The sequence below is a fragment of the Achroia grisella genome, unplaced genomic scaffold (genome assembly GCF_030625045.1).
Source record: "Achroia grisella isolate CSIRO2021 unplaced genomic scaffold, CSIRO_AGI_Agris_v1 utg1086, whole genome shotgun sequence".
NCBI lineage: Eukaryota > Metazoa > Arthropoda > Insecta > Lepidoptera > Pyralidae > Achroia > Achroia grisella.
The window spans coordinates 986,658-999,003 of NW_026712572.1; the positions used below are offsets into that span (position 1 = coordinate 986,658).

At 37.4% G+C, this 12,346-nt stretch overlaps 1 protein-coding gene across 1 annotated transcript in view; it reads left to right on the top strand.

The window, feature by feature from the left end:
* Nucleotides 1-12,346, top strand: part of LOC131843557 (eIF-2-alpha kinase GCN2) — a 30,864-nt gene that overhangs the window by 15,840 nt on the left and 2,678 nt on the right. Inside the window, exons 10-23 of the mRNA XM_059192234.1 lie at nucleotides 496-618; nucleotides 707-927; nucleotides 1,465-1,623; nucleotides 1,931-2,304; nucleotides 3,018-3,061; nucleotides 3,979-4,211; nucleotides 5,306-5,567; nucleotides 6,217-6,368; nucleotides 7,089-7,222; nucleotides 7,680-7,874; nucleotides 8,532-8,758; nucleotides 9,589-9,731; nucleotides 10,612-10,777; nucleotides 11,850-12,061. Coding sequence (XP_059048217.1) covers nucleotides 496-618; nucleotides 707-927; nucleotides 1,465-1,623; nucleotides 1,931-2,304; nucleotides 3,018-3,061; nucleotides 3,979-4,211; nucleotides 5,306-5,567; nucleotides 6,217-6,368; nucleotides 7,089-7,222; nucleotides 7,680-7,874; nucleotides 8,532-8,758; nucleotides 9,589-9,731; nucleotides 10,612-10,777; nucleotides 11,850-12,061 — 2,645 coding nt within the window. The remainder of the gene's footprint in view (nucleotides 1-495; nucleotides 619-706; nucleotides 928-1,464; nucleotides 1,624-1,930; nucleotides 2,305-3,017; nucleotides 3,062-3,978; nucleotides 4,212-5,305; nucleotides 5,568-6,216; nucleotides 6,369-7,088; nucleotides 7,223-7,679; nucleotides 7,875-8,531; nucleotides 8,759-9,588; nucleotides 9,732-10,611; nucleotides 10,778-11,849; nucleotides 12,062-12,346) is intronic.

Consider the following 12,346-nt stretch of genomic DNA (forward strand, 5'->3'; position numbering starts at 1 on the left):
TTCATATGCATGTAGTAAAAAACGGTTATTTCAATATTACAAACAGACACTCCAATTTTATTTATATGTATAGATGGGTGAAAATTGATTCATGCACTCGTCTGCGCGAATGGTTTACGCTGGCGGGTCACCAGTGGAGATGATAAGATGAGCATGAGATCAGGTCAGTTGGCCCACCTTGGTAAATTCACCATGAATTTATCACAATGGTGTCCAGGGTAACTACGTGGAGGTCAGCCTGACATGGTACATTACTAGCAATGGAGTTATTAGTCCACATTACTATCAACTCCTTTCTCTTATTGCCATCGTAAGTGCCGTGACCACAGATACAATTCATATTTATATTCTATTATTATTTCATATAAAGTATTTATATCATAGGCCTTTAGTAGCCTGAACTATAAAAATAATAACGCCATCTAGTGGTAAAACAGGTAACAACATACAGCAGGTATGATAGATAAATAAACAACGTGTATTGTTCTTTTGTAGGATGATGAAGCAGTGCTAAAGGTCCGTAATATAATCCCAGTTACCAACGGTCACTCTCGGCTTATGGACGAGTTTGAAGAACTCGCGTGGCTCGGCCAAGGTGCCTTCGGAGATGTCTTAAAGGTAAACCGCAATTAGCCTCTAAAATAGAATACCTGTAGAGCAAAGCACAAACAATAAATAAATTAACAACATATTCGACTGTTTTCAGGTGAAGAACAAATTAGATGGTGGTTTCTACGCATTAAAACGGGTTAAATTAAACCCAGAGAACGTGCAGTTAAACAGGAAAATAACACGGGAAGTGAAACTACTGTCCCGATTGAACCACGAGAACGTGGTCCGTTATTACAACGCGTGGATCGAGTCCATCACCGCCGTGGACGATGGTGATGAGTCTTCCAGTTATAGCGTCGTTAAAACACCAACGAGGTAGGACTGCAAACAATAGCTACTTTTGCATGTACCTCCTGTTACACCCCATGAACAAGGATTAGTACTTATGTCGAACCTAATATCCAATGTTGAGTAAGCACTACCAACGTCAAGACACCCATTGGACCAATCTCCAGTTCAGCATCTATTCTCATCCGAAGAACTTCCTTACTTCCATTATTATTCATCATCACCATTTCAGCCTTCCATCATGTGGAGATCCATCCATCCACTCCCGACCATCTTCTGTCGTTCGTCATGGTCATCTTGCATGTCATCGGTCCGTCTTGCAGGAAGGCCCGACTCTCCTTCGACCCATTATTATTGTATACCAAAATAATTAAACTGTCTTCATTTAGATATAATCTTTTTTTAAAAAAAGATTCTTACCGGATCCTTTCTAACAGTATACTTTCACGCAAATATAAATATATTATCTATACATTTTACAAGTTTTTTTAACTATTGTTAAAAAAACTTGTGAACTCAGAAACATATAAGATTGCTTGTAAACTCCACTGGTTTTGTTCTAAGGAAGAAACCCGGTGATAGCCTCGAGGGTGTGGTGGCTAAACTGGGACAAGAGGTCAAGCTGGAGTGGTCCATGTGCGAAGGGACTGGACCCAAACGGATCTCGTCCGACAGCGAGGAAGACGTGGACGATGACGAACAGCTCCCACTCTTTAAGATGAGGTAACATTAGTTGTTTTTAAACTTTACTTTATTATTAATGTCGTTGATATTAACGCCATCACTGAGACTTCTACTCACTAAAAACTACAAGATGTCACTCATCCAAAGGTAATTGCTGGAGTCTTGGAATAGATGTTAGTCTACCGTGACTCGGACGGCGTTGGCCTACTGTAACAGCGGGCCCCATCTCTATAGGTTCCATTATAGAACCAACTCTTCTCCTTCTTCCCTGGGGAAGGCGCACGGGGGCTTACGCTGGCAGGAAAAGCTTGGAATAGCTTAATGCAATAGGTTCATTGTGTTTCAGCCCTGAAGACGAATCCAGTAGCAGTATAGAATTCGCCGGAGATTCAGACAATAAATCCGAGACCATACCCTCGGAAGCTCTACCTGACACCCCTAGGCCGCAATCCATCCGTTTGAACCAAGTACTCTATATCCAAATGGAGTTCTGCGAGAAACATACACTACGACAAGCAATAGACAACTGTTTGTACCAGGAACACATACGAGCGTGGAGGCTGTTCAGAGAGATTGTAGAAGGTTTGGCCCACGTTCATCAAAGAGGCATGATACACAGAGATTTAAAGCCAGTAAATATATTCTTGGACTCAAACGACCACGTCAAGATTGGAGATTTTGGTCTGGCGACGAAAGCGTTTACGGGGTTGCCAGTTGACGGTAAGTTAGTTATTTTAGATCTCCTAAAAATGTCTTATTATTTTTGTAACTCAATAAATATTTAATTTATTCGTCAAATATAGGTACATTCTGTTTGAAATGTTTAATAATATTAAAATATAGTTAAATAAACTAGTTCTAACTCTTGTCAAGTGACCTTTTAAATATGATAACAATACAAGTATAGCGATTTCCTTCTCTAAACTGATATTACATAGATTAAAGTTTAGTTGTTATTATTATCACATTACAAGATTTTTATGATTATTAGATTTTTTTTTTAAATATTAAATAGACATTCCTTGAACTCTATGATATTTTATTTAATAACTGTTTTTAAAAACCAGAACAAGTTTTAAGATAAATAATAACTGGTATATTATTTATCTAAATACTTGTTCTTGTTGCGTCCGAGTTTATTGCTACATATTAACTGAAGTAGCTAGCTGAAAAGGGTGTTTAGGGATAGTGGTAAAAATTATATCTTGCTTATGCAATTAGAATACATGACTAAATGATTTTTACTTTGTAATGAACTCACAGATAATTAAGATTTTATTTTCTTTTACATCAGAAAGAGTATTTATTATCAACGAACAACATTTATTTTACAAAATGAAAATTATGCATTCCCACAATAATTGCAGTCAAACGAAACCGGGGCAGTTCACTAGTACATATATAATGTATCTGATTTCTATTCTTTTTTACAGAACAAGCTAAACCAGAAGAAATAAGAGGTTCCTTGACTGGACAAGTACGTTTGTATTTATTTCTAATTTTTGATACAAAACTTTGTTTTACGTAATTGCAATGGCCAAGCTTACAGCCCACCTGATCTTAAGTGGTAATAATAACAATAATATTCTCAGGACAATTCTCACAGCGCCATCTAGACCCAAATTAAGCTAGCTAAAGCTTGTGTTATGGGTACTAGATAACTGATGCAAATACATAGATTTATTTTTAAATACATACGTAATATACATAGAAAACCCAGAGCGATAAAAACAATCATACTCATGAATACAAATGTGTGTGCCGTGCGAGGAATCGAACCCGAGACCATCGATCGTACAGCAATGTGCTACACCTTATATACATGAATAGCACTACGGACATCACGTTGTAACTTATGCATTGTCATTCGAGAGGACTAAGATGCCTCCTATACTGGAATTTCACTGCCTAATCTGTAACAATCAAGCATAGCTTATAAAGCAATATGCTTGGTGATTGAATACTGGGGACTGAGGTACCCACGCAAGTGACTTTCTACAGTCTGGTTTTATACAATAAATGTAGTATAAAAAAAGTATAAAAAAAATGTAGATATAATAATATTTCTACATTTTTTTTATACTACAATGGTAGCAAACAAGCATATTGCCCATCTAATGGTAAATGGTCACCGTAGCCTATGGATGTATATGTATAATGTATGTTTATCTTTACATAGTATAAAACAAAGTCGCAGGTGTTATTGTTCGCGCCTATATGTTTTAAATTACGCAACGGATTGTAATACAGTTTGTCAGCAATAGATAGAGCGATTTATATGTATAATATATGCGTGTTATATTATAGAATAAACCGAGAAAAATAAAATGTATCCATGTGAAGCCAAGTAGTTATATAAGTCTTAATATTGTTATATCTTTATTAATTCACCAGGTCGGAACAGCCCTTTATTTAGCTCCGGAACTTCTACAATCCACAGGAAAAGGTATATATAACCAGAAAGTCGATATATACTCGCTTGGGATCATCCTATTTGAGATGTTTCATCCCCCACTGAGTACCGGCATGGAGAGGGCGAAAGTGCTCAACAACCTCCGCACCAAAGATATATTGATGCCAAATGATTTTAAAACTGATGAAAACACAAAGCAGATATATGTTATTCGGTAAGTTATAAAAATAGCCCTTTTATATAGATTTTTTAAACCTAAAAAGAGAGCTGTTACAATTCTGACTTGTTAATATGTCTATCGGTGGCATCGTAGCTCGTAAACGATTGAACCGATTATGATATGTTTTTTTAAAGCTGACGTGACGTCATTATGATAGTCATTAGCTCAATTAGCTGTCATAAGAATCTTAAATTAAATCAAAATACTTTTATTCATCTAGGTATTACAGTCTATTATTATTAAGAAGAGCTGAAATCTACCATCACGAGTATTATCGGGCTAAGAACTGAAAAGAAACTTGTCTCTTATTCTTTTCAAATGAACTTGGCATATATAATTGGCATATATTGGCCAGGGTCGGCAACGCGCACGTGACACCCCTGGTGCTTCAGGCGTCCATAGGCTACGGTAACCATTTACCATCAGATGGGCCGTATGCTTGTTTGCCACCATAGTAGTATAAAAAAAAAATAAGCAAAATAAAAAAATCTACATTAATTTTTAAATAAAATTATGGAGAATTTAGATATTTATTTATTTATTTATTATTACAGTATTTTTTGTGTTGAAGTAACTAAAAATTTATGATTCCGTTATGAGATAATACTATCAATGATGCGCCAATTTAAGAACACCTATTTATGTACAGCGCTACATATAGCGTTGTGATAGAATTTGCTTATTATCACACATGTCATTCCTGAGAACTAAGTTGTCCTGCCATATCCTTACTGCTTTATATTATTCTTCAATGGAAATGCGTGTTATTCCCAGCGTGTTATGCAAACAGCTCCGTACAATGTCTATCTCTTAAATATATAGTTAAAACTTTAAATGAGTTACAGAGAATACACAAATTAAAAAACAAAGAAAAAACATACAAAATTTGCAACAGGAGCTCCCTCAGCTGTTGCTGATATAAGCACACCCTCAATGAGGTGCACCTATACAGCGCTGGTCTTCAGGCAGCCCCCATTACTCAGTAAAAAGAAAATTATAGACGTGCGGGTTTATCACACTATACATATATACATTCTGTCTTGTAAATATTATTCAGACTTTGTATAAATTGTATGCGTGTGGTCCAGGTGGCTGTTAAGACACGACCCCCGCGAGCGCCCCACGTGTGCTGAACTGCTGGGGAGCAGCCACGTGCCCCGAGCGGTGCCTGAGGGCGCGCTGGCCGGCCTGGTGTCGCACGCACTGAGCGAGCGCGCGCGGAACTACCAGCGCCTGGTGGCCGCCTGCCTCCACCAGCGCCCGTCGCCGGCCGAGGACTACACCTACCACAAGGACATGCGCACCAGGCCCAACGATCTGCTCTCCGTCGTCAAGGGCAACGTTATAAAGGTACGATACCGGTATTTATGTATTATTATTTACATTAGCTTTATACATACGCTCTTTCACGCACGAATCGGCTTCCGCACGGGAAAGAATGTGCACGTAAATGTAGACGAAGAGAATGATAAAGATCACATGCGTCGTGAATTCCCGCGGGCCTTTAATCTAAAAACATACACTGTTGTAGCGTCTTTTTGTAATAATTAATAATTATTCACTCATGAATACGCACGATGATTTCCGCGCTAAATCGCGAGTTCTACTAATACCGCGTGAAAAAATGTGTCGCGTAAAAGCCATTATTACCTTTTTTATTGTGCGTATAAACATATTCGAAGTTATAAACTATATAACTAAAAATAACTGTTTAATTTATGTGCGGTCGGAGTCGAAACGGGAGATATACCAGCAAAATCTCTCTACAATCTTCTAAGTTCTCGGTCTGTCTATAAGTACAGTAGTTTTTAGACTAAAACGTGTATCTAAAGCTGCTCTAGTAGATTTAGCTGGACAGGGAGAAACACGAGTGGTGAAGGTATGTTTCGTACTGAGCCAGATTTAAACTCACGACCTAGATTGTATGTCTAAGTATATGTCAACCATTAGGCCCCGACGTCGTCATATGATTATTAGTATAAATTTAATTTCTTATCAGGTGTTCCATAGCCACGGCGCGACTGAGTTCTCACCCCCGCTGCTCACCCCCCGAGCCAAAAGTTGGGAACAGCACCCCAAAGCGGTCGCAGTGATGACAGCCAGTGGTACCGTCTGCCATTTACCACACGATTTGAGGCTACCATTTGCAAGGTAACTATTCTGTTTTTTTTTATGGACCAAAAAATATTAGCTGTATTTTTTTTAATATTTAGCTGATGTGTAAGAAAGTCCAGTGTTTCTACAATAAAGTCGGTTTTTGATTGCTTGACTCCTTTGGGCCGACTAGTCGAGCCCCACAGGGGGAGTACCAGGTTTTGTAAATAAACATTTATATCATTTGATTACCAACGTATCTCTCATTTGAAGCAATAAAAAAAATGTGAAGAGGTCTGCATTGGTTGACCATCGCCGTCGGGGCTGCTGACTCCTGATGAGACTGCTCGCGTATTCCCGTAGCCCTGACAAAAAATGAAGAGAAGGAACACCTTAGGATTTTTATCCGATAAGAGTCCGGCAGTACCGATTTTTTAATGGGTGATAATGGAATATTGCACCCGCCTGCACGGTTTACGCTGGCGGGGCATCAGTGGAGGATGATAAAATAAACATAAAGTTATGTCTGTTAGCCAATCGTGACAAATTCACCAAGAATTTATCACGATTGTTTCCAGGAGAACCGCTTGGAGGTCAACCTGACATTGTTAGCAATAAGATCATCAGGCCACATTCCTAGTCTTTGCCCCCTAGGCAGTACCTAAATGGCTACTGCCCCATGGGTCCCCATAAGCTCTCCAAGCTCCCCCAAAGCCGGCGGGTGTCCATGAGAACTTTCCCCAAGAATATGGATATAATTCAATGATATTGTTACAGACACACGGCATATTCTGCCACTAAATATATGCGTCGTTACGTAGTGGATAGGATATACAGAGAGAAACACGTGGCGGGGTTCCATCCCCGAGAGATTGTCGAGTGTGCATTCGATATTGTCACCCCACAAAGAGGTAATGTATTGTAAATATAGAATTTAAAGAATAACTAAACTTACTAATGATATAAAGCCGGAAATTTATCAGTGTGGATGGGTACGTACTTTTCATACGGTTTTTTAAATATATTCTTTTATACGATCATTGTTCTGACAATCCTTACTAATATTATATAATAAATGGGATAATAACTCCATCTCGCATGCCAAAATCACTCATGCTCTGAGAAAACCACTAGTAGCTTAAAACTTATTTTTACGCTTGTGATTAAATATAAATAAATATGTTTCTCTGTATTAGGGAATGAAAGTTTGTATGGAAATTCGTCATTTTTCTAGAACGACTCTTTTGGTGAGATTCTTAAATATTTTTAAATATTTTATCTATTCGGGTGAGATTCTTAAATATTTTTTCTTTATTTGGTCACTCTCTATGGATACATTTACAATCCTAAATAGGTATAATGATGCAGAACTCAATTTTCTCTGTATCGTTGTGGCTGATGCAGAACTACTCGTTGTGGCGAGTAGGGCTGCCTCGGAGTGTAATCTAAAAGTCACCCTGCAACTGAACCACGCTCTGCTTCTGCAAACCCTACTGCTTTCTTGTGGGGTTCCGCTGGATAAGCACGCTGATATATATCCCGTTCTAGTACAAGTTGGTTTAGGTGAGTTAATATTGAAACTTTATTATTATTAGTAGAAAAAACTTAAAATTACTAGCACTAACTATATTATCTGATTTCTATTTTGATTATCGAATGCCTCTTACTTGTTATTGTGTAATTATTTATATAAAATGACTTTTATTCAAAAGAGCAACACACAAGTTTCGTGCTCATTCTTCTTGTGATGAGTCTGCGTTCCGAATGAGTGGTAGAATAAAAAAATATGACCATTCAAAAGTGTTTGTATTGAGTTTATTTGAATAAAGATTATTTCTATTTCTATTAAATTAGCGACGAGATTCAATTTCGCACGAATGCATTACAAATCTCAGAAATTCTCGGCTTGTTCTGTACTATAATACGCATATATTATACATATAAGCCTTCCTCTTGAACCACTCTATAAACTACTTAAAACTGCATTAAAATCCGTTGCTTAATTTAAAAGATATAAGGGAACAGTCAGGTAGAAGATCGTGGAAAGTGGCGGGAGCTTCACTGACAAGAGCACAGCTCTTAAATTATGTATGAATGAAGGGAACAACCAGATCTTTTATACATAATGCTCAGGGTCAGAAATGTAATTTAAACAAAAGCAAACTTTCTATAAAATAGACATTGTTTTATGTTTATCATTAAATATTATTAAAATTACAGGCCGTATTACAAGATTACAACTGCAAACACATCTAGAGTCGCTATGTATATCATCTAGAGATAAGACGAACCTGCTCCGCCTAATGGAAGCTGATGTACCGTTCAGTGAGTTGAAGGAAATCGTGTATGATAGTAAATTGAAGAGCGCAAAGTGGAGTAAGAAGATCAACCAGGCGTTAGAGGAGTTGGAGACTGTTTATGTCAACGCTAAAGCTTTGGGCTGCGAGGTAAGTGTACTAAATTTTCGTTATTTTGTTCTCAAATCCATTTATTTTTATTTGATTTTTTGTGAGTCTCAAATGCATTTTTTTTTTTATTTTATTTATTCATTTATTTCAGGCAACTAGGCCCATATTATAGACTAACATACATATAATATAATATTTAAAAACTAATACAATAATATTGTCTGTGTGATCACGGCTGAAGATGGCAATCTGCCACGGTAGCGCCGATACACCACACCTTTTACTTTCATGAAGGTGGGCAGCAATTCGGTGGGGACCAGGGCCACAAACGCTTTGAAACTCGCGTTGTGACTCGACTTCAGCTGCGTCACCCTCAATGTCAGGTTACTCTTGGTACATATAATCGACAATGTCCTGGTGGCGTAATGTAATAATGTTTTTTAATGCCACATGATTCATTGCCCCTGTTTGTGCGCCTCTTCTTTTGTCCACATCATCAATGTTCAGTCCGTTTTTAAACTGAAGCAGCGGAGTTACGCTGTGGTTACCATGTTTAAATAACTCTGGTTTACCGTATTTCAATGCCCCACGGCGCGTGTTGATGTTCGTAGCGTCAATTTTTCTATAAATACACACATAATATTCTTAAAAAACACGCATACCGATACATACAAATTTGTATCATGCCAGAATCGATCTCGCGACCATAGGAATTAAGGTGTGCGATGTCGTCCTGGCTGAAGTTGGACACACAGATCTGGACTGCACTTACTTCGTCCATTACGTCCTAAGACAACACATGAGCCATTGTAATCATTGTCTCCAGATGTGAACTAAACCATAAACAATTTTCTTAATATCATTACTAGTGCCCCATGACGGTCGCTCCGTTCCTGGCGTACAACGCGATGCAGCACAACGGCGTGTTCTGGCAAATGAGCGTCATACGTCAGTGGGAACATAAGCCAAACGCCAAACAGCTTTCTGGCGACCTCATAGCAGCCGGGGGCAGGTAAGAAAGATTTTCATATATACCTACCGTACCATACCGTAATATGATTGTGAAAGGTGTCTGATGATATATCCTGCATAAAATTGGTTTTCCGTTTTCATGGACCGTGCCTGAATAACATTTAGTAGTATTAACGAGTACTGTAGAATAATTGAGTACTGTAAAAAAAATATTTTAGGTTTCTAACTGATCATTCCTATGTCATTTTTAGTGTTTAGTACACATTATTGATTTGGTTAAAAAGGTTTTTAACATGAATAATTTTATGGTAAATAAAGGTCGTGACCATAAATTAGTGGTGTTGAAACCCGTTGAACTGAATATAACTGTTAACAGACAGACAAATATTGTAAAAAATTATATTTTGGTGTATGTATCGTATTTATATTCATATGCATATATTATAGTAAAAAATTTATTTTATATGTATAGATATTTTATTTATACATCGAAAGATTATATCTATACATATAAATAAAATTGGTGTGTCTGTTTGTAATATTGAAATAGTCATTTTTTACTATAATACATGCATATGAATATAAATACGATACATACACCAAAATATCATTTTTTACAATCTTACTGTCTGTCTGTTCCAACTAATCTCTGAAATGGCTGGACCAATTTGGCAGGACTTTTTTTGGCAAGTAGCTGATGTAATAAAGAATAACTTAGACTACTTTTATTTTAAAAAAAAAGTTAAATACCACGCGGACGAAGTCGCGAGTACAGCTAATGGTAAATAAAGGTCATGACAATAAATTTAGTGGTGTTAAAACCCGTTTAACTATATTAATAATTCTCATAATCATCCGACGTCTATATATTATATATATGAATAATATCACATGACACATGTCTCCATTAATATTTATAGATATGACGCACTAGTTGATGAGTTCTGGGAGGTGGCTAGAACGGAAAAGGACCAAAATGAACAGTTGAAGAGTAGTTCTGTGGGCTTCTCTATGTCGTTAGAGCGGATTGTCGCCATATTGAAGAAGATGGAAGTGGATTTACCGCCTACAGTTAAGGATATTGAGGTAAGAAGTTACTAATTGATGCGTCGTCTCATATCCAATATAATGAATGAAACTCTTCATTGTTCCTCTCACAGAAAATACAATTATATATATTATAATTGTATTTTCTATGATTTGTATTTTTTATAATAAAAAAAAAAACAAACAAGACAAAGACGTAACAATGGGCGGCCTTATCGCTAAAAAGCGATCTCTTCCAGGCAACCTTAGGATGGAGAGAAGTGATTAGATTTGCGTCTGGTAGAGGTGTAACGATGGTAACAATATTAGAAGAAATGTTATATATATAAATACTTATATATATAACATTTCTTCCAATATTGTTACCATTTACCATTATTTTGTATTGTATTATGTTATATGTATACACATATAACATAACACAATACAAAATAATATAATAAATTTAGATATATATGAATATATATACAATCATACATAAAATGACAGTAATACTACGGTATAATTGGTAGCTATTCCAGGTTAGGTTAATATATATATTTTTTTTTTATTTTTATGGCAAATAAAGGTATTTACCTCTCTCGACGTTCGACTAGGTTGCACTAGCCGTGGTCACGAGCTGACTGCTCGTACCTTTATTTGCCATAAAATTATTCGTGTTAAGACCCGGTTAATAATTTAAATAATATAAAAAAAATGTTTATATATTTCATTACAGTTAACCGTTTTATTCAAATATGCTTAGAAATACCAATAAAATCCTTTTGATATCTCATAAAAATAACTATCTGTTCAAAATATATTATTACAAATTACAAATAAACTACTTTCGACAAACGTTAAATATTTTTGTAAATATCTAATTTTTAAATAGTGGTAATTAAATTCAATATATATGTGTATAGATAATAGGCCGCCTTATGGTTGACTGGTAGAGAACGCCCTTAGGTATTAAGTTTGCCATATTTACATTTATATAAATCTTATTGAATTTATCTACCACTTTTATCACACATGAACATCAATTCATTTAAAAATGTATACAGTTAAAAATGTGATCTACCGTCACAAGTTCGTAGAAGCTAGTAAATTAATATGTTTGTATTGTCAGTCGACGCTGATATGCGTGTACGTGTCGGGCAAGGCGGGCAACAGCAAGGAGGGTCGGGAGGCGAGCATGTGCGCGGAGGTGGCGCGCGAGCTGTGGGCGGGCGGGCAGCGCTGCGCGGGCTGGCCCGCCGGCGAGCCGCGCGACCTGGCGCGGGCCGCGCTCGTGCTGCAGCCCGCCGGCGCCTGTCTCAGGGCCACCTTCTGGGCGGACCGGTAAACCTCACCTGACTGACCCTTTTGTTCGTATCAATAATCGGCAAAAGATCCTCTCCCTACCAAAGGACCGTGCCGAGGGAAAGCTTCAGAAGAGTATCCCCGCAAAACGGGTGACTAGGGGTGCTTTTTTAGACGCTCTCTCTGCCAGAGAGATGTTGAGGGGATCGGCAAAAGATCGGTGTCACGTCACGGCCAAAGGACCGTGCCGAGGGAAAGCTTCAGAAGAGTATCCCCGCAAAACGGGTGACTAGGGGTGCTTAAGAACCTCTCTCAGGAGATTGA